We start from the raw sequence: 23,506 nt of genomic DNA, 5'->3' as shown, positions 1-23,506 counted from the left end.
AACCCTCAGGGCAAGGGTTTTAAGTTATGCCCTGGGGGCATATAAGCTTTTTATAAAAGGCGTTGTCGTAGAAACTTCAAAACAGGCTCATTCGATTGGAAATTCAAAGGGCTCGTGCCCTCTTTAATATTTGAAAGTTATTAGACGGCAACTATCCCCCCCCACGCCCATCATTCCCCCAAACACATCCAATAAAAATTTTGAGATAGCCATTTTGCTCAGTGTAGTTGTTTTCCAGATAGAAATAATGTTTTTGAGGAGGACACTCCCTCACAACCCTCAGGGCAAGGGTTTTAAGTTATGGCCTGGGGGCATATAAGGTTTTTATAGAAGGCGTTGTCGTAGAAACTTCAAAATAGGCTCATTTGATTGGAAATTCAAAGGGCTAGTACCCTTTTTAATAGTCGAAAGTGATTGGAGGGCAACTAGCCCCCCCACGCCCTTCATCCCCCCAAACACATCCAATCAAAATTTTGAATTAGCGATTTTGTTCAGCTTAGTTGATTTCCAGATAGAAAATATGTTTTTGAGGAGGACACTCCCTCACATCCCTCAGGGCAAGGGTTTTAAGTTATGCCCTGGAAGTATATAAGGTTTTCAAAGAAGGTATTGTCGTAGAAACTTCAATAAAAGCTCATTCGACAGGAAATTCAAAGGGCTAGTGCCCTGTTTAATAGTCGAAAGTGATTGGAGGGCAACTAGCCCCCCTCCACACCCATCATTCCCCCACACACATCCAATCAAAAATTTGAGATAGCCATTTTGTTCAGCGTAGTTGATTTCAAGGGAGAAAATATATTTTTGAGGAGGATACTCCCCCACAACTCTCAGGGCAAGGGTTTTAAGTTATGCCAAGGGGGCATATAATGTTTCTATAGAAGGCGTTGTCGTAGAAACTTCAAAAAAAGCTCATTCGATTGGAAATTTAAAGGGCTAGAGCCCTTTTTAATAGTCGAAAGTGGTTAGTAATATTTGTTGTTGTTGTTTAGACCAGGGCACTTCGTATCGAAGGAGATTTCGTGGGAACTTCGAAAGGGACTCATTCGATAGAAAATAGAAAGTGTTGATGCCCTTTTTAATAGTCGAAAGTGATTGGAGGTCAACTAATCCCCCTTCCACTCCCACTTGCCCATTATGTTTGAAAACTAAATGTTGCCTTTAGATTAAATCAAAATGCACTGTGATAATGCTAATTCCAAATAAGACATCTCAGCAGTATCCCAAGGACGACTGAGGGTATTATGATCAAACTTTCGAGGCTACTTCTACTCTTAAAATTTAACCAAATCAAAATAGTGTAAGTGTATCAAAGCTATCAAAGAAAGTAAACAAATTTTTTTGCGAATGGTATCAAGTTTTCCATTTCAGGCCAACTAGAGGAGGTATGAAATTAAGTTAAACAGTATTATCTGTGTCCAGATTTTTAAAATGGTGTATGCTGTTTAAAATTGCAGAACGTTTTTCTCTAGCATACAAATAGCAGGCCAAACTATAAAGTCTTAAAAAACTAAAAGATTTAAAGTGTTATTTTCTTTTTCCCTGAAAAGACTATGTCAATATAAAACGGACAGAAATTAATTAAAAAAACGTTTTCCACAAAATAAGTTTTTCAAAGAAAAGTAAAGAACTCCATTAAACAAAAAATGAGCAAAAATAAAATCAAATAATCTACCAAGCTTGAAACTACCACAAATCAGCATCGATAAATAAATGAAACCCAAAACGAACAGAAATTAAAATAGATAACCAAGCCAAACTCAAAACGAGCAGAAATTAACATGAATTGGGCGTAAAACCCTTATGGCTTCCCAAAGCCAGAACAAAATTTGCACTTTACTGAAAAAAATATAAATGTTTTTACTTTTATAACTTTAATAAATCAAATAATTTTAACATTTTGATTGCTAAATATCAGTATATGTGTATTAAACTGACAATGCACATTCATTTGTATTTTTTCAGTAAAGTGCAAATTTTGTTCTGGCCTTGGGGAGGCATAGGGGTTTTGCGCCCAAATTATGTTAATTTCTGCTCGTTTTGAGTTTGACTCGGTTATTTTTTTAATTTCTGTTCGATTTGAGTTTCATTTATTTATCGATGCTGATTTCTGGTAGTTTCGAGCTTGGTAGATTATTTGATTTTATTTTTGCTCATTCTTTGTTTAATGGAGTTCTTTACTTTTCTGTGAAAAACTTTTTTTTTTGAAAAAGTTTTTTTAATTAATTTAAGTGATCAAAAATGAAAGAAATTTGGAGACTTAAGGTCTTCAGGGTCCTGGAGTGTGTTTGTAACGTTAAGTTACAGAAATTAGGAATTATTAAAGAAGAGGAAGGGACATGGGCGCCCATAATCTGAATTCCAGGAGGGCTTACCTGGTCTAATTAGCATTTTTAATGCTATATAATAGAAATCTCAAAAAATAAAAATAAAAAATAAGGCAACATCATTCAGCCAGGAGGGGGTTGGCACCCCCCCCCCACTTATGGGCACCCATGGGAGGAGACGTTAGGTACCAAGAAATTAATCAAAACTATGTCTTTACTTACGGAGTTATAAAATGTAAAACAACTGATAAGCTATAGTTAGGGACCCAGCCAACGAAATTCTAACATCACAGGCTTCAACGAACAAAAGAAGGTTTGAGGAATTTATCAGGGAATTCATCAGCTTGCATTCCAGATTGCAAGCTGATAATAAGATTGCTTACAATGTTCCACAAACGCCCCCTCTGTAGGAGGCAACGCTTTCAGCTCCTTCTTACGAGGGTACAAGTGTACTCACAAATCACTGAGGATAAACTGATTAGGATCCCTTCCACAGGGGCGAATCTCCAGCATTTTTACTGGGGGGGGGCAAGAGTGGTCCATATCTGGATAGTCAAAGGGCATGGGATGTATAATATTTTTTCTACATTAGTGGGGGGGGGCAACTGCCCCCCCCCCCTTATCACCCTTATACGACGCCCCTGCCCTTCCATAAGCACTGATTATCAGCTTTCTTGCAACGTCTTAGAAGGAGAACATACTGGCCTCCGTGAAATTTTCATCTCTCAACTTCTGCATTGCACACTGAATCTCCATGTACAGACCACTTTTCTCGGCGGACTCTAAGAATGTTCGTTTTCCTTTGGAGAAAAAGTAACTCGTTGTGTCACACCCCGAAATGCAGTGAATGAACGCTAGGTATGTGCAACACTTGCTTCTCCGCTCTCTGGAACAAAATATCAATGGGGACATAATAATTTGGCAACTTCAGGAGGAGTTGAGGCACAAGATTCTTCCCAGAAAAAATGCTAAGGAGACGAGGGAATTTGTTCACTAGCATCACAACTACATCAGTATCATTAGCAAATATGGTCACCCTTTCGAAGCCGTTTCTGAAGCAAAAGGCAACATGCAGAGCCATTCTGGTGTCCGCTTCCTCATATGTGCTACACAGGAATTCCTCGAAACTGAGCGAATCAACATCATGACTAAAACATACAGCTCTAATCCTGTCTTCAAATCCTCTAGACAGCCATACACGTAAGGTGTCGGTAGTACTTAAGCTGCTTATATAGTCAAATCTATTTCATTCCCATCTCTCATAAATTGCTCTCATCAATTTTCTTTACTCTTTGTATTTGCAACAATCTTTGTCCAGTTTCCAATTTTTGAGTTCATCAAGAAAAATTACACTGTTGAGCAGCGGCCACGTAACTGGTGAGACCAACTGCAGTCCTTAAGAGGTGTAGTGCCACCATTTGGATCAGTGTGTTGAAGCAGTCCGTTCTATCTGTCACCCGCGATATGAATTTCACATGTTGTTTCAGCCACCCCTTTTAACACGGCTTTAAGCAACCGCAAGGCATAGATTTCGACGGTTTCACGTTCAGCTGGTGGCTTTTGGCAAATCAGTGGCAAAAAGTCGATAACAAAAGCTTCAAACTCATACAAGCAACGCTCCTCTTCGAAGTTTGGGTTTTCAGGCCATTCACGCAAGCCACTGACCTCTTTTAGAAATGTGCTGCACGGTAGACTTAACACCACTCGAAAGCGCATCCCTGTTTATATACTTTGCTACAGCTTTAAGTCCTCGTTCCTCAGCTGCAAGTAAGGGGCTCGAAAACGATGAACTGGCCTGCTCATTGGTTGTCACATTCATAAGGATTTCTTCAGTTGTAGTAAAGGGGCCCTTCCGTAATATTTCCGCTAGGTGCATAAGTGTAGCGCAAAGGGAATGTCCAAGCGTTGAAGGATCTGGGTTATAATGGATGTGTTAGGGAGGGGGGGAGGGAAGAGAACTTAAAAAAAAGTTAGTGTTGTACAGAGTATAGCTTTTTCAAGCTAATGTCGATCAGTTGAAGAAAACAACGCTGCATTTTTCAAGTCTTGTTGAAGAAAGTATTTAATTTGCCAAAATTTGAATACTTGAATAAGAAGAATGGCAAGGAACACGGTAAAAAATTAAAAGAGTTTGAGTTTAAGAGAGATGGTTAAAACCTACTTGCCACAAAATCTCAAGGACACAGCCAACACAAATTTTAGCATTATATAAAAAAAAACTAAATCTATATACCTATCAATGGCTAACCCTCTGTTATCTCTATCCACCACAATTTTGCAATGGAATGTGAGATCCTTAAATGATTTTAAACTTACTTCTCTCACAACATAGATATACTATGCCTCCAAGAAACCCATTTAAACTCATCAGTTAATCTCAAAGTTCCTGGTCATGTCCTAAGAAAAGATAGGTCTTCCAATAGAATTGGTGGTGGAGTTGCCATTCTTGTAAGATCACACCTCAAATAGTGCTGGCAAATACATAGAGGAATTGGTAAATTTCTACTAAATCATATTATTGACTCATGAATACAGTGAATAGCCTATACCATTCAATGCCTTTTTTATGCTCTTTCCAAATATAAAAATCATTTTTGTTGGAAATGAATTTTACTCCCACCCCTATATATAAAATAAATAAATGAATGCATTTATTACCCATCAATTATAAAACAGATGGAGCACAACAAAAGACAAGAAAAAATGCAAAAACACTAATTCTTCTGAAACAAACAAAAAAATAACCAAACACAGCAACCAACAGCTTATGCCAACTACTGCTGGAGAATCATAGCCCAGGGATGGGACTTAATTGTCAAATTATATCGAGTAATCTGCGCTAGGATAGCTTCTTCAGGATTCATGATGCCGTACCGATGCTAAACATATCGAGTGCTTGTCCATGGTGGTAAACGCAACAAAAACTTTGAATACTTGTAGTACACTGAACGCAATTTCAGTCTATCTGTAGCCGTAAATATACGCCAGAATGGGCTGAGGTACAAATAATGGGGCACAACCATAGCATTGTACACCCGGGCCAGCAGACGACGGTCAAACTTCCGCTTATTTGCCAAAATACGGCTATACGTAAATGAAACCCGCTTCTGAAAATGAGAAAGCAGTAACCGCCGCGTCTCTAGTATTGACCGTCCAATAGGAAGGCCCAGATATACAATGCCACCGGCGAGCCCAACAGTAGAAACACCAAGTGTGATGCTTCGACCAGCATCAGATTTCGAATTAAACAGCAGTACTTCAGACTTGTCGGCATTAAACTGAAGTCCAATCTATATACCAATTCAGGGTATATATTTGCAGATTAGGGGGGGGTTGTTTGCAAATTTTAATTCTGATGTAAATTAGCGGTAAGTTTAAACTTTACCCCCACCCCCCAAATTTGCAAATAGCCTATACCCTAAACTGGTATATAGGGGTGGGGGTACAATTCATTTCCAACAAAATGATTATTATATTTGAAAATAGCATAAAAAAGGCATCAATTGGTATATTCACTTTATTCTTAAGTCAATAATATGATTGGTAAAAATTTACCAAGGAATTCCTCACCAATTTTACCAATATAGTACTAGTGACTCCTAGACATCTAAATCACTGGCAACAAGCAGTTTCAAAAGCAAATTCAAGCCTTGGTCTCCTCAAACGCACTATAACCAGCCGCTCCCATACAGTCTTTCTAAGTCTCTAGTTAGACCCGTTTTGGATTTTGGTACGTGTCTCACCTCCCCTTCTTATAAGAATGATACCAGTCTAATCGAGGGAGTTCAGAGACGTGCCACGAAATGCATAGCTGGCCTACAAGATCTCCCATACAAGAAGAGACTGGAACGCATGCAGCTGCCAACATTCGTCTTCAGACGCCGCTGTGGTGATATGATGCTGACCTACAAGTATAACGCACAACCAAATAACCCCCTCTTAACCAAACATTCAAGTCAGCACCAGACAAATGGACACTCACATAAGCTGTCAAAACATTTTGTTAAAACATAAGTGCAGCACCACTTCTTTTCCAAGCGTGTTGTCAATTAGTGGAATAGCCTTCAAGCTGAAACGGCGACTGCACCTACGGCTGCGTCCTTCAAGTCCAGACTTGACAAGGAATGGAATAACAAGCCATGTAAATATGAGTGGGACTGTCCGTCCCACTCAACTACTGATTGATGCCAACTTTATCATAATGAGTGTCTTGCTAGGAGGCTGATGCCGCTTGTCATACCCAACCATCGCGCATACTCAATCCGAAGTTGCTGTTGTGCGGCGGTGTCAGCTCTATACCACTGAGAATGGTATTTACGGGTCATACCAACCTCGTGGCCACTTCTACCGAGTGGGCTTAAATTGTATATCTCCAGCAGACCTCTCCTCTGGCGTGTCACTGGGCCCGAACACAGTGACAAATTTTTGCCATCATTTGACCCAGAGCACAACAGATCCAGTATGGACCTTAATTTGCTCCGAAGTGCGACTTAAGGTAATTAAGGTAATAAAAGAAGTGGGAGCTATTCAGGTATAGTTCTACCAAATCATATTATTGAGTTAGGACTGAAGTGAATACACCATTTGATGCCTTTTTTTATGCTGATTACAAATATAATAATCATTTCTATTGGAAATGAATTTCAGCCCCCTATATATGCCAATTCAGGGTTAGGCTAGGTTAGGTATATATAGGGGGGGGGGGCTGAAATTCATTTCCAACATAAATGATTATTGTATTCATAATCAGCATAAAAAAGGGCATCGAATGGTGTATTCACTTTATTCCTAACTCAATAATATGACTTGGTAGAACTTTACCGCTATTCAACTATTGATCTTCAATTAGTCTCATCAAATTTAATTAATAAAATTACTGCCAACAGAATTGACAACCTCCTAAGCAACCACTTTGCCATATGCACAAAGATTGGTGACCCAGCCATCATTGAAAACTTCATTCCCCACTATGTGTGGCAAAAAGCATATTGGCAAATTTCTCTCATACTCTCTCAAACCACAACTACTCTGCACTGTCCACTAACCAAAACCAGCTCTCTGAAAATCTCACATCACTACTTCTTGATGCTGCAAAACTTACCATACCCCAGTCCCAATGCCCAAAAACATTGAAGAATAATAAACCCCCTAAGCCATGGTGGACAGCCTCTTGCCAAGAAGCTTGGCACAATTAAAGGAATGCCATCAGATCCTTTAAGAGAAATCCATCCACTGGAAAATATATAGCAAAACTACACGCAGAGGCAAAACTTAAGAGAACAATCAAACTTGCAAAAGAAGAGGCATGCAAAAACTTCCTCTTATCAGTGTCATGTGAAATGCAAGAGTCAAAGATCTATAAATTCCTAGACAAGATGTGTGGCAAATTCTCCAAACAGAACGCCTTCCATTACCAGCTAACTCTAAATGGTCAGCAGCTGGAAACTAATAAAGAAAAAGCTGATTTTTTTTAGAAGAAATTCAAAAATACCTCTCATAATTCACCTCAGATCAGTCTAACACCCCATTTTGATTTGCCTTGGTCCCAGTATCTACTCCAACATTTTACAATGATTGAGCTAGATAAAGCAATCAATTCAATTAAACCCAAAACATCCTGTAGCCATGACCAGATCTATCCATCTTTGCTCCAACACCTTCCAATTGACTTTAAAAAAACACTTATCTCTCTTCAACAATGCTTGGAGTAATTCCTTCTTCCCATCCACCTGGAAAACATCACTCATTGTCCCTATAAATAACAAGCTTGTTGCACAAAACAATTATAAAAAAGTCTATAACAATGTCAATGACATAACAAAAACATACAGTAACTGAAAAACATTGGAAAAACAATAGGCTATTACTGAAACATACAATAACATACCAACTTAACTGAAACATATCTGTTAATAATTGAAACCTATGAAAAAGTAAGCCTACAAAATAACTGTCACACTGTCACAAATCAGGTAATACAAAAGTAAAAATAATCTCAAAATGGATTGTGATAGGACCTAGTATAGAAATCTGTAGAGGCTAAACTACTTTTGAAAGACTGGACCGTGGTACTTGCAATATTAAACCAAAATAAACCCAAAGATGACCCCAACTCTTTCAGACCCATTATGATTACCATAGTTCTGGGAAAATTATATGAGAAGATAATTCATTGTCGATTGTATGGATTTGCTGAGTCTAACCACCTCATCGCACATACTCAAACAGCCTTTAGGAAATATCATTCTTCCACTGACACATTTGTTTGCTTAACCAATGCCATATCTGAGTGTCTGAAAGATAACCAAATAATAGTTGCTGCCTTCTTGGACTTCCAAAATGCATATGATAATATCCAACATCCACTCCAACTGCAAAAATTATCAAAATGGGTTTTCTGCTTCCCCTGTAGTGAATTCTTTAAAAGTTACCTATCCAAATGCTCTTTTGTTCTCCAAGTAAATTCCTACATCTCTTCTAAAAAATCTTTCTCCAAAGGCCTTCCTCAAGGTGCTGTCCTCAGCTGTCTCCTGTTTTTGTTATATTTATGGGATCTGAATTTACCCCATGCAAATATTCAGTTTGCAGATGATATAGTCCTATGGTCTACCTCAAATAAATTTGAACTGGCCCAATCTAAGTTACAAAAGTTGCTTTATGCCTTTGAACATTTCTCCAACAATTCATGCCTACCCACTGCCCCTTCAAAATCAGCTATAGTACAGTTCCATAATAAGAGAAACCCTCAATCTGCCCTATTAACCCTAAATGGTGTTGTCATCCAAGAGCAACAACATGTCAAATATCTAGGCCTCACTCTAGACCAAAAACTAATTTTCAGGCTCCATATTGAAAATGTGAGGATAAAATACCCAGAAAAATGCACATCTTACAAAGGCTACTTAATAGGCCTTGGGGTTGCCATGAAAAAACTCTAATAAATTTCTATAAGACTTATATCAGATCTCAGATTAATTATGGACTAATTGTCTACAGCCCATGCTTAAAAACCCTATTATGTAGTCTAGAGACTGTCCAAAATACTATGATCCATGCTATACTTTGCCTCAGGAATCACACCAAAACCAACTTCCTCCTCAGTGAAAGGGGTCTCAGCTCTATTGCTACACATAGAGAAAACCTACTTGCCCACTACTTTACAAAAATTCAAGGTAATAGCTCCCATAGATTACATGATTGGCTAAGAAACCCTGGCGCTTTTAGGGGCCTTGCATGGGAATTGGCAACAACCCATATGACCTTCCCCATACCTTCATCTTCTTTATTCCAAATATACCCCCGGACACCATCCTGGACTAACCACTACCCAGAAGTGAACCTTTTTTTAGCACCAGCTATTAAGGCAGATCTCTCCCTTGCCTATGTAAAATCATTATTCCATAAATTTGAGTCTCAGAGAAATCCACCTCCTCCCAATTTTTGTGGATGGCTTAATGTGGAGTCCACTTCCCATCTTTATGTATAGCAGCTGCAGAAAAGCTCCAAAATGATGTGAGTATCATGACAGCCAAAATAGCTGCCATCAACATTGCATTGGAAACCATTATAAAGATGCCAAACCCTCCAAGAAACACCCCTCTTATAATTTACTTGGACTCAAAATCAGCCCTTGCCTCAATATCACCAGAGTATTAGGACTACCCAGACAATGATAACTCTACCACTCTTGTACTATTGAACCAACTACTTAAACAAGGTATATCCACAAAATTCCAATAAATCCCAAGTCATCATGGGTGTAGGCAGCATATTGTGTAGGGGGGGCTGTCAATAGTGTGATGGAGGGCCTTTTATCAACTGCTTTTCCAACCATCTGCTTTTTCAGCCATATCTAATGTAAATTTAAAGATCTAGGGGGGGCAGCTGCCCCCCCTCCCTACGCCCATGCAAGTCATATGGGCATTAAAGGAAACCACAAGGCAGATGAAATAGCTAAATCTTCCCTTCAGCTTGGAATAATATCTGAAAGGCCTATCCCAGTAAGATATATAAACCATTGGCACCTAAAAATTTATCTAGCAAACCAAACCTTTCTCCATTTGCATCCTGGAAAGACTCAAAGATGTACCACAGAATATGATCAAATGCTACTGGTCGTAACGGTCAAACTTATCATTTCCAAAACACAGCCACTCTGACGGTAACAAGCCCACTTTGCCGCCTATGCCAAACCCATGACAAGACCATCAACCACGTTCTTTTTGGTTGCCCTGTGGCAGCTCTCAACCATAAAAAAGAATGGCTAACATTATCTGCTATATTCAAGCACCATAAGCTAACCCCTAATATTGACCAACTAACACAAATCAAACTCTTCAATCAATGGTGCTGAATTGTTCAAAGCTGTCTTTAACTGCCTTAATATAGGTGGTTTCATCAATGATATATAAATTCTATTATTAAACAATAATAGACTAATTTTTATTTTTGATTTCTCAGGATCCCCCTGACATAATCAGACAATACGAAAAAGGTTAAATGGATTTATCTGAAGCCTATAACTGAAGAAGAAGAAGAGTTTAGAAAATTGTGACCAGAATTTCTGTAGTTCTTATTGAAATTTCTTTAGAAAAAAATGCTATTTTATTTATTTATTTTATTCAATAAAGGAGGAAGCCATAGGCTTGTCGCATAACAACACAAAAAAAATAAATAAAATAACAGCTCAAACAGTAATGCAAATGCAGTAACTGCAAAACACAAAACAAGAAATAAAACAAAAAAATATTCATAAATTAAAAACAACTATGCAACAACTATATTACAGAAATTGTTTTTTGTAGAACTCAGTTTCAACAAGAGCACTCTTAAATGATTGCACTGTTTGCATAGAAACTATGGTATTGGGTAAACGGTTAATGAAGCTAGATTGACCAATATATACCCATTGGTTGATTCCTAATAGACTGAAACTCAGCTTAGGAATGCAGTGGGGTCCACTTTATTTAACCTAGGTCTTCCTAGACTAGGCTACTTAGGTTAGCATAAGCTTAAAATGTAGGTTCACAGATAGTACTATTGGCAAATTTGTATAATAGCCTATTGGGCTGTTGAAAAGGAAACATGTTAATCAGAGCTGTTCAAGTGGGGGGGGGGCAGTCAAACTTCCCCAGGTGCTGTGGCTGGGGGTCTACCCACTTTGATCAAATTTTTCATTTTCAGCTTATTTTGCTTATATGTGAGTTAGGAGGAATGTACTGTAATTTTTTCCTGTTCATCACCCACCCTAGGAATGGCTATTTTGCCATGTATCACTTTATATCAACCTGTGTAGGCTACCAATAGATTGAATCAACTCTAACAAAATCAAGAAACAGAAAAACTCATGGGAAGCATATAATTTGGGCTATATATTTGCACATTAGGGGGTTGGGGGTAAAGTAGGCTACAGTAGAATTCCAGTCAAAATGTGTTAACTACTTTTTTTCTGCACATAATGAAATAAGAATTGTTTTCTTAACATGTTTCCTTCTCAACAGTTCTAAGGTTTTACTTGTAAATTTATAGTTGTTTAGTATAATTTCTGATGAATATGAAGGGGAAGGTGCATTAATCTATGAGGGGAGGGGGGGGGGAGCAAAGTGATGCCCTTTTGGAAATGAGATAATTAGCCTTGAATATTTATAAGGTTTTAGTCTACAGTTGGGCCCACTCCAAAGGAAACATCATTAAATCCTGAAAACAACTTATGAAAATCCTAAAACACTTACATATATATATATTTGTAAAAGCAGTTCGTTTTGCTTTAACCCCACCCTCTAATGTGCAAATGTATTGCCTAACCTGAATCAGATTATATGCCTTTTGTATACTCTTTCCAAATTCAATAATCATTTCTAGGGAAAATTCCATTTTGAGCCCCTGGGGCTCGAAACAGCCAACAGTAACCAAGAATTTCAAAATGTGTTTCTAAAAAACTGTGTAGTGAGAAAGTATTGCCATTTGTAGATGATTCAGGATTGGTAATTATTATCATTAGTCTTAGTAGTAAAATTTTATTTTGAAAACAAATTTGCTGTAATTTTAAAAAGAGTCCAAAATCCCTCAAAAAAGGCATTACAGTAAAACAAAAAGTACACCATTGGATTTATGGTTTTCACTGTTGCAAAACTATAAATACAATATTTACACCCCCTACATTGAAAAACAATGAAAATCATATTTTTGCATAGGTATCATTGTAACATACTCACTTATATACTCACTTTAGTTGCAGCCAAATATGATTATAATTATAAATATTATAATTTTGTTGGGTGCTGTTTAGAGGTTTGGTGGTTTTTGGGTCTGTTAAGTTGAGCTCTAATTATGATTTTTTTTTCTTTTTTATCTTGTTTTTTTTTGGTTTTTTGATTTATTAGGAGGGTTTTCTCCTGCACAAGCATTGCTTCAGGGAATCAATGATGTATACTTTATTTTTAAAAAAACCCAGTGTTTCTTTATCATTCCTAAAAGCCCATTACTTTAATTTACTCCCCACCCAATAAACAAATATATAGCCCTAATTATATATAGGCCTTCTCTCTGGAAATTAATAGTTCTAGTACCCTTTTTAAGTGACCCAAAAATTGGAGGGCAACTAGACCCCCCCCCCCCCCCACAGACACACAGTCTTTTTTTCTCCAAAGTTGTCCAATTAAAATTTTGAGATAATTATTTTGTTCAGCATAGTAGGAAGATGCAATAACTATTACCTAAGGGGTAACATGACCCCCCCCCCAAAGTCTGTGGGGAGAGGCCTGTGATCTATGAAAATTGCCTGTTGTTTATGTATCATATTTGTGATTGAGAAGTATACAAACATTTTTTTTGGGGGGGGGGGGGTTGTGCTTGGGGTGGCTTTTCATAGGAAGATTTTCTGGAGGGGACTTTTCCAGGGGAAATTTTACACTTTGGGGATTTGACCGAATTCCTGTACAAAATTATTTTAATTTGTTTTACTTTCGCTTTGCCAACTCAATTTTGCATATGAAGATTTTCCGGGGGAATTATCTAGGGGCTTTTTTCAGCATTTTTAGATTTCCTGGAAATTTTTTTTCATGGAATAGGGGAATTCCAGAATGATCGAGAAAATAATTAGAAATTAAAGTCTCTTTCAAATGAAAGTATGCTAAGGAGAATTTTTCAGGCTGAATTGGACAAGCTTTGCTTTCTAGGGGAGGAAGGAATAATTTTTTTTTGATATGTTTTTTTTTTCAATAAATCTTTCTTTCTTAAAAAAAAAAAAAAAAATTGTCTGCAAGAAATTTTACAGGAGGGATTTTCAGTGAGGATAAAACTGACCAGAGGGACTTTTATGGGGGGGGGGGTGTATTTTACAAGGGAGGAAATTTTCATGGAGGAGTTTCCTGTGAGGGGGGGATTTTTCATGGAGGGTGAACCAAATTTAGCAGCATAATTTAAAAAACAATCTGATATTAAATATTTTTTTTTTAACTGAAAGAAAGGAGCAACATCAAAACTCAAACCAAACAAAAATTATTCTGTATATTGATATTCAGTAATATTCTGTATATTCTGTATATGAAGGGCTTGTCCTTCTCCCCAATACCTTGCTCTTTACACTATTAATTAAAAAAACTTTTTCCATAGAATAAGTTTTTCAAAGAAAAGTAAAGAACTCCATTAATCAAAAATGAGCAAAAATAAAATCATTTAATCTACCAAGTGTGAAACTACCACAAATCACCATTGATAAATAAATGAAACCCAAAACGAACAGAAATTACGATAAATAACCGAGTCATGGCCAGAACAAAATTTGCACTTTGCTGAAAAAAAAATAAATTTTTTTACTTTTTTAACATTAATAAAACAAAAAATATTAACATTTGATTACTAAATATCAGATATGTATATTAAACTGACAATGCATATTCATTTGTATTTTCTCAGTAAAGTGCAAATTTTGTTCTGGCCTTGGGAAGGCATAGGGGTTTTGCGCCAAACTTATGTTAATTTCTGCTCGTTTAGAGTTTGACTTGGTTATTTATTTTAATTTCTGTTTGTTTTGGGTTTCATTTATTTATCGATGCTGATTTGTGATAGTTTCACGCTTGGTAGATTATTTGATTTTATTTTTGCTCATTTTTGTTTAATGGAGTTCTTTACTTTTCTTTGAAAAACTTATTTTGTGGAAAAAGTTTTTTAAATTAATTTCTGTTTGTTTTATATTGACATAGTTTTTTCAGGGAAAAAGAAAAAAAAAACTTTAAATCTTTTTGTTTTTTAAAACTTTATAGTTTGGCCTGCTATTTGTATGCTGGAGAAAAGTTTTCAGCAATTTTTAAGAACATACACCCTTTTAAAAATCTGGACACAAATAGTACTGTTTAACTTAGGTTCATACCTCCTCTAGTTGACCTGAAACGGAAAACTTGATACCATTTGTAAAAAATCTGTTTACTTTCTCTAATAACTTGGATACACTTACACTATTTTGATTTGGTTGAATTTTAAGAGCAGAAGTAGCCCCGAAAGTTTGAACATAATACACTCAGTCGTTCTTGGGATACTGCTGAGATGCCTTAGATACTGCTGAAGAAGACCAGCGTCCATCCAGCAGCTCACAAAGTTTCTACCATATGAATAGGTAGAATATCTTGTAAATAAAAATTGGATTTGAGGAAGACTAAAATCTATTCTATAAATTATATACAACAACTTTCTATATAAACCTTATATGCCCCCAGGCCATAACTTACAGCCCTTGCACTGAGGGCTCTGAGGGGATTATCATCCTAAAAGACCTAATTTCCAGATCTTTCAACTACGTTGAACAAAATGTATATCTAAAAATTTGTATTGTATGTGTTTGGGAAAATGGTGGGCATGAGAGGGGCGTTAGTTGCTATCCAATCACTTTCAACTATTAAAAAGGCACTAGCCCTTCAATTTCCAATTGAATGAGCCCTTTTGAAGTTTCTATGACAACACTTTCAATAAAAACTTTATATGCCCCCAGGGCATAACCTACGACCCTTGCACTGAGGGCTCTGAGGGGGTTATCATCCTAAAAGACAAAATTTCCAGAACTTCTACTACGTTGAACAAAATAGATATCTCAAAATTTTTATTTGATGTATTGGGGAAAATGGTCGGCATGAGAGGGCCAAGTTAGTCAATATCCAATCACTTTCAACTATGAAAATAGGCACTAGCCCTTTCAATTTCCAATTGAATGGGCCCTTTTGAAGTTTCTACAACAACGCTTTCAATAAAAACTTTATATGCCCCAGGGGCATAACTTACAACCCTTGCCCTGAGGGCTGTGGGGGGAGGGGTTTTCATCCTTAAAGACCTAGTTTCCAAAACTTTCAACTACGTTGAATAAAATGGCTATCTAAAAATTTTGATCAGAAGTGTTGGGGGCAATGATGGGCGTGGGGGGGCTAGTTGCCCTCCAATCACTTTCGACTATCAAAAAGGACACTATCCCTTTGAATTTCCAATCGAATGAGTCCCTTTTGAAGTTTCTACGACAACGCCTTCTATAAAAACCTTATATGCCCCCCAGGACATAACTAAAAACCCTTGCCCTGAGGGTTGTGGGGGAGTTTCCTCCTCAAAAATATATTTTCTATCTGGAAATCAACTATGCTGAACAAAACGGCTATCTCAAAATTTTTATTGGATGTGTTTGGGGGAATGATGGGCGTGGGGGTGGGGGGTTGGCTAGTTGCCCTCCAATCACTTTCGACTATTAAAAAGGGCACTAGCTATTTCAATTTCCAATCAAATAAGCCTGTTTTAAAGTTTCTACGACAACGCCTTCAATAAAAACCTTATATGCCCCCAGGGCGTAACTTAAAAACCCTTGCCCTGAGGGCTCTGGGGGAGTGTCCCCCTCAAAAACATAATTTGTATCTGGAAATCAGCTATGCTCAACAAATTTGCTATCTCAAAATTTTGATTGGATGTGTTTGGGGGAATACTGGGTGTGGGGGAGGGGGGGGGGCTAGTTGCCATTCAATCAATTTCGACTATTAAAAAGGGCACTAGCCCTTTGAATTTCCAATCGAATGAGCCTGTTTTGAAGTTTCTATGGCAACGCCTTCTATAAAAACATTATATGCCCCTTGGGCATAACTTAAAACTCTTGCCCTGAGGGCTCTGGGGGAGTGTCTTCCTCAAAAACATATTTTCTATCTGGAAATCAACTACGCTCAACAAAATGGCTGTCTCAAAATTTTGATTGGATGTGTTTGGAGAAATGATGTGCATGGGGGGGGGGGCTAGTTGCCCTCCAATCAATTTCGACTATCAAAACGGGTACTATCCCTATGAATTTCCAATCCAATGAGCCTTTTTTGAAGTTTCTACGACTATACCATCTATAAAAAACCTTATATGCCCCCAGGGCATAACTTAAAACTCTTGCCCTGAGGGTTGTGGGGGAGTATCCTCCTCAAAAAGATATTTTCTATCTGGAAATCAGCTACGTTGAACAAAATAGCTATCTCAAAATTATGATTGGATGTTTTTGGGAGATTGATGGGCGTAGGGGGGGGGGGGCTAGTTGCCCTCCAATCACTTTTGACTATTAAAAAGGGTACTCGTCATTCGATTTTCCAATTGAATGAGCCTGTTTTGAAGTTTCTACAACAACGCCTTCTATAAAAACCTTATATGCCCCCAGGGCATAACTTAAAACCCTTGCCCTGAGGGTTGTGGGGGAGTGTCCTCCTCAAAAGCATATTTTCTATCTGGAAATCAACTACTCTGAACAAAATGGCTATCTCATAATTTTGATTGGATGTGTTTGGGTAAATGATGGGCGAGAGAGGGGGGCTAGGTGCCCTCAAATCACTTCTGACTATTAAAAAGGGCACTAGACCTTTGAATTTCCAATCAAATGAGCCCTTTTTCAAGTTTCTACAACAAATATTTCAATAAAAAATTATATGCCCCTAGGGCATAACTTATACCCCTTGCTCTGAAGACTGTTGGGGGAGTGTCCTGCTCAAAGGTATAATTTCCTGAACTTTAACTGCATGGAACAAAATGTCTATCTCAAAATTTTGATTGAATGTGTTTGGGGGAATGATGGGTGAGAGAGGGGGGCTAGGTGCCCTCAAATCACTTCTGACTATTAAAAAGGGCACTAGACCTTTGAATTTCCAATCAAATGAGCCCTCTTTCAATTTTCTACAACAAATATTTCAATAAAACTTATATGCCCCTAGGGCATAATTTATAACCCTTGCCCTGAAGACTGTTGGGGGAGTGTCCTGCTCAAAGGTATAATTTCCTGAACTTTAACTGCATGGAACAAAATGACTATCTCAAAATTTTGATTGGATGTGTTTTGGGAAATGGTGGGCGTGGAAGGGGTGTTAGTTGCCTTCAAATTACTTTTGACTATTAAAAAGTGCACAAGCCATTTCAATTTTTAATTGAATGAGCCCTTTTTGAAGTTTCTATGACAATGCGTTTTATAAAAACTTTATATGCCCCCAGGGCATAACTTACAACCCTTGTCCTGAGGGCTGTTTGGGGTTGTCATCCTCAAATACCTAATTTCCAGAGCTTAAAACTACGTTGAACAACATGGCTATCTCAAAATTTTGATTGGATGTGTTTGGGGAAAAGGTAGGCGTGAGAGGGGGATTAGTTACGGTCCAATCACTTTCAACTATTAAAAAGGGCACTAGCCTTTTGAATTTCTAATCGAATGAGCCTTATTTGAAGTTTCTATGACAACGCCTTCTATAAAAACCTTATATGCCCCAGGGCATAACTTACAACGCTTGCCCCAAGGGTTGTGGGGGAGTGTCCTCCTCAAAAACATATTTTCTATCTGGAAATCAACTACACTGAACAAAATGGCTATCTCAAAATTTTGATTGGATGTGTTGGGGGAATGATGGGCTTGGGGGGGGGGGGCTAGTTGCCCTCCAATCACTTTCGACTATCAAAAAGGACACTATCCCTTTGAATTTCCAATCGAATGAGTCCCTTTTGAAGTTTCTATGACAACGCCTATAAAAACCTTATATGCCCCCCAGGACATAACTAAAAACACTTGACCTGAGGGTTGTGGGGGAGTGTCCTCCTCAAAAATATATTTTCTATCTGGAAATCAACTATGCTGAACAAAATGGCTATCTCAAAATTTTTATTGGATGTGTTTGGGGGAATGATAGGCGTGGGGGGGGGGGGCGAGTTGCCATCCAATCACTTTCGACTATTAAAAAGGGCACTAGCTCTTTGAACTTCCAATCAAATGAGCCTGTTTTGAAGTTTCTACGACAACGCCTTCTATAAAAACCTTATATGCCCCCAGGGCATAACTTAAAACCCTTGCCCTGAGGGCTCTGGGGGAGTGTCCTCCTCAAAAACATATTTTCTATCTGGAAATCAACAACGCTCAACAAAATGGCTATCTAAAAATTTTGATTGGATGTGTTTGGGGGAATGCTGGGTGTGGGGGAGGGGGGGCTAGTTGCCATCCAATCAATTTCGACTATTAAAAGGGCACTAGCCCTTTGAATTTCCAATCGAATGAGCCTGTTTTGAAGTTTCTATGGCAACGCCTTCTATAAAAACATTATATGCCCCTTGGGCATAACTTAAAACTTTTGCCCTGAGGGCTCTGGGGGAGTGTCTTCCTCAAAAACATATTTCTATCCGGAAATCAACTAAGCTTAACAAAATGGCTATCTCAAAATGTTGATTGGAAGTGTTTGGAGAAATGATTGGCATGGGGGGGGGCTAGATGCCCATCGATCACTTTTGACTATTAAAAATGGCACTAGCCCTTTGAATTTCTAATCCAATGAGCCTTTTTTGAAGTTTCTACGACAACGCCTTCTATAAATACCTTATATACCCCCAGGGCATAACTTAAAACTCTTGCCCTGAGGGTTGTGGGGGAGTATTCTCCTCAAAAAGATATTTTCTATCTGGAAATCAACTACGCTGAACAAAATGGTCATCAAATTTTTAGCCTGGTTTGTTCTGAGGGGAATGATGGGCGTGGGGGGGGGCGATTTGCCCCACAATTATTTTTAACTACTGAATAGATTACTAATCATTTCATTTCTCGATTAAATGGGCCTGTTTTGAAGTTTTTAAAGCAACACCTTCTATGAAGAACCTTGTGTGTACCTAGGGCATAACTTAAAACCCTTTTTCTAAGGGTTGTGGGGGAGTGTCCCCCTCAAAAACACCTTTTCTATCTGGAAATCAACTACTCTGAACAAAATGGCTATCTCAAAATTTTGATTGAATGTGTTTGGGGGAATGATGGGTGAGAGAGGGGGGCTAGGTGCCCTCAAATCACTTCTGACTATTAAAAAGGGCACTAGACCTTTGAATTTCCAATCAAATGAGCCCTTTTTCAAGTTTCTACAACAAAGATTTCAATAAAAACTCGTATGCCCCTAGGGCATAACTTATAACCCTTGCTCTGAAGACTGTTGGGGGAGTGTCCTGCTCAAAGGTATAATTTCCTGAACTTTAACTGCATGGAACATAATGACTATCTCAAAATTTTGATTGGATGTGTTTGAGGAAATGGTGGGCGTGGAAGGGGTGTTAGTTGCCTTCAAATTACTTTTGACTATTAAAGAGTGCACAAGCCATTTCAATTTCTAATTGATTGAGCCCTTTTTGAAGTTTCTGTGACAACGCGTTTTATAAAAACTTTATATGCCCCCAGGGCATAACTTACAACCCTTGGCCTGAGGGCTGTTTGGGGTTGTAATCCTCAAATACCTAATTTCCAGAGCTTAAAACTACGTTGAACAACATGGCTGTCTCAAAATTTTGATTGGATGTGTTTGGGGAAAAGGTAGGCGCGAGAGGGGGGTTAGTTACGGTCCAATCACTTTCAAGTATTAAAAAGGGCACTAGCCCTTTGAATTTCTAATTGAATGAGCCTTATTTGAAGTTTCTATGACAACGCCTTCTATAAAAACCTTATATGCCCCAGGGCATAACTTACAACGCTTGCCCCAAGGGTTGTGGGGGAGTGTCCTCCTCAAAAACATATTTTCTATCTGGAAATCAACTACGCTGAACAAAATGGCTATCTCAAAATTTTGATGGGAGGTGTTGGGGGGAATGATGGGCGTGGGGGGGGGGGCTAGTTGCCCTCCACTCACTTTCGACTATTTAAAAGGGCACTAACCCTTTGAATTTCCAATCAAATGAGCCTTTCTTGAAGTTTCTATGACAATGCCTTCTATAATAACCTTATATGCCCCCAGGGCATAACTTAAAACCCTTGCCCCGAGGATTGTAGGGGAGTATCCTGCTCAAAAACATATTTTCTATCTGGAAATCAACTACGCTGAACAACATAGACATCTCAAAATTTTGATTGGATGTGTTTGGGGGAATGATGGGTGTGGGAGGGGGGCTAGTTGCCCTCCAATCACTTTCAACTATTAAAAACTGCACTAGCCCTTTGAATTTCCAATCAAATGAGCCTTTTTTGAATTTTCTATGACAATGCCTTCTATAAAAACCTTATGATGCCCCCAGGGCAAAACTTAAAACCCTTGCCCTGAGGGTTGTGGGGGAGTGTCCTCCTCAAAAATATATTTTCTATTCGGAAATCAACTACGCTGAACAAAATGGCTATCTCAAAATTTTGATTGGATGTGTTTGGGGAATGACGGGCGTGAGGGGGGGGGGGCTAGTTGCCCTCCAATCACTTTCGACTATTAAAAAGGGCACTAGCCACTCCAATTTCCAATCGAATGAGCTCTTTTCGAAGTTTATACGACAACTCTTTTGATACGAAGTGCCTGGGTATGGAGAAAAAAACCAAAAACACATTGTGCCCACATTGTCCTTTACTTAGGCAGCGCTTGCGCGCTGCCTATGATAGTTTGACTGTTTGTCCCAATTTTTTAAGAATGGCTCCTGAAATGAAAGGGCTTATTAATTAGAATAGGAAGTTTTTTTTTAAAGTGCTCGAAGAGCAAGGTATTGAGGAGGGGGCAATCCCTTGATGTACAGAATAATTTCTTTTTGTTTTCTAGTTTTAATTTTGCTCCTTACTTTCTGTTAAAAAAAATTATTTAATAACATTTATACTTAAATAAAAATTAGCATTACATCCTAGCCTACTTAAATTAAATTATTCTGCTTCACAAGATTCATCTTAGATTGATTGTATCCATGATAGAGTTTGTATGTGATTTAGAAACTTTGGGTAAGACCCCTATGCTTTAAGATCCCATGCAAAAACTTAGACAGCATTTTAGGCTCAGACTTAAAATGTGATTACCTGTGGTTAGAGGCAACTGGCAACTGTCAGTGCATTTAAAATTGTTATATATGGTTAAAGAATTCACGCTAACCACGTGCTTATTAACAAAATTAAGACTAATCCACTGGTGAAACAATCTACTTTCTAGGTGGTATAATAGAGATTTTACAGTGATTTAATTATTGAAGGGGTGACAGTGGCGGATCCAGGGGATGGGGAGGGGGCGTGTGCCCCTCCTCCCTAGCGTAGTCTAAAGTAATGTAATTTACTCAATTAACTCAAGTTTGCGTTAATTAAACTTGCTCCTAATGCAAGTTTATTGGATCAACCTATTTTGCCCCCCCTAAAATTATTTTTATCAGATCAACCTATTTTGCACCCCCCTCCCCCCCTAAAAGAAATCATGGATCCACCCCTTAGGGGTGATTATTTGTTGGAATAATGGGTATATTAGCTTAAATATATGATTTGCTTGAGTATTTTAAATGATATACAGGATAATTGTGTTTAAACAGTTCAGGATGTAAGTGTGGCTTTTGTTTAAGTTTAAATGTTAAAAAAGGTTATCCTATATTGTAGTTAGCCAATCTTAACTAGCCCAGTCCCAACCATCAGTCAATCCCTGCTATCTACATCTTAATTGGTGAATCCCTGAGATCCACCAATTCATTGCACCTATATTTGCAAAGAACATTGAATGGAGAATCTCATTGTATATTTCTTTTGTATATGGTATCTTTAGGCTGTATATCAAACGATGCATAGCTTTTGTTGCGTATGCTTTTCTATGAATATTGATCTTATTGCACTGTATTTTGTGAGCCTTGTTTATGCCGACTCAATGAATGTGTGTTATTTTTGCAAAGCAAAGAAATTTGATGCACAATTGCATGCAGAAGAATAAAAGGGAAAAAATCTTGTCAATAAAGAACTGAGTTTCATATAAAAATTATCATATTTTATTTGGTATATGAATATTATGAATATAAAAAAGCAAACCTTTTTTATGGAAGCAAATAGTAAAGTGACTCTTAAAACGAACAGAAGTTATTGCTTTGCCAACTACATAAGATACGTCTACAAAACTAGCTAAAATAAATTGACTTGTGAAATTTCTCTATGTGTGTTAAATTTTAAATGTTGCTCAAATTCCATGCTGCCAATTTTAGCTTTAACCATGCTGCATAAAACTGCAATCTGGGCCAAACAGCCTTCCCAGACCTTTATATTCAGCATGACATCTGCATTTTCTTAGATCTTTTTTTCAAATTCAGCTTTGTTACTCTGGAATGGCTTTTATTGCTGTCATCAATTTTTCCCAATAGATCTTGGTATGCTAGCTCTGTAATAGAATTGTTATGGATTGCATCATCCAGGCCAGTCACCACCTTTATTATGAGAGCACTGCAAAGATTTTAACATAGAATGATTCCCAGTCATCCAATGAATTGGCCCAATAGGATTTTTTATGACTTGCATCATCCAAACCATCCACTAGTAGTGAGTAGTAGGCTCCCTCATAACATCTGGTGCTGGGCTACCCAGTGTTGCTGGGCAAATCCAGCACCAGCTATCAAGGGTGAGCCTGCCATTGCCCATATGGTCCAAGTGACCCCAAAACTGCCACCTGCTACTTAGAGTTTTGAACTATCAGCAGTTGCTGTATTCATTCACAAGTGGATGCATCCACAATTCTGTTAGACCTGTGGATTCCCAAGATCAGGGCTCAGAATTAGTCTCTAAAAGTCCCTTTTTTCAGCTGAAGTCCCTTTCAACTTCCTTTTTATGCAGAAAGTCCCTTAACTCCCCCAAAAGTCCCTATTTGGGAGCATGGTATATTTAAAAACTGAAGCAAGTTATATTTGAAAACCCCTTCTTAGATAATATAGCTTCTCCACAAATCCGGTTATACTTGCCTCTTGGTTATGCTGTTGCAGTT

The 23,506-nt window shown here is 38.0% G+C and overlaps 1 protein-coding gene across 1 annotated transcript in view; it reads left to right on the top strand.

The window, feature by feature from the left end:
• Nucleotides 1-4,422: 4,422 nt before the first annotated feature.
• The window catches only part of LOC148940029 (regulator of chromosome condensation-like), a 58,012-nt gene continuing 38,928 nt past the window's right edge, over nt 4,423-23,506 (top strand). The window contains exon 1 of the mRNA XM_089105842.1: nt 4,423-4,437. Within this exon, the coding sequence (XP_088961968.1) occupies nt 4,423-4,437 (15 nt within the window). The remainder of the gene's footprint in view (nt 4,438-23,506) is intronic.

The sequence above is a fragment of the Artemia sp. Qi Xiang Cuo genome, chromosome 20, assembly GCF_049724085.1.
Source record: "Artemia sp. Qi Xiang Cuo chromosome 20, ASM4972408v1, whole genome shotgun sequence".
Taxonomy (NCBI): domain Eukaryota; kingdom Metazoa; phylum Arthropoda; class Branchiopoda; order Anostraca; family Artemiidae; genus Artemia; species Artemia sp. Qi Xiang Cuo.
The sequence above is the reverse complement of the archived record's forward strand: the minus strand, read 5'-3'. Positions and strand labels throughout refer to the sequence as shown.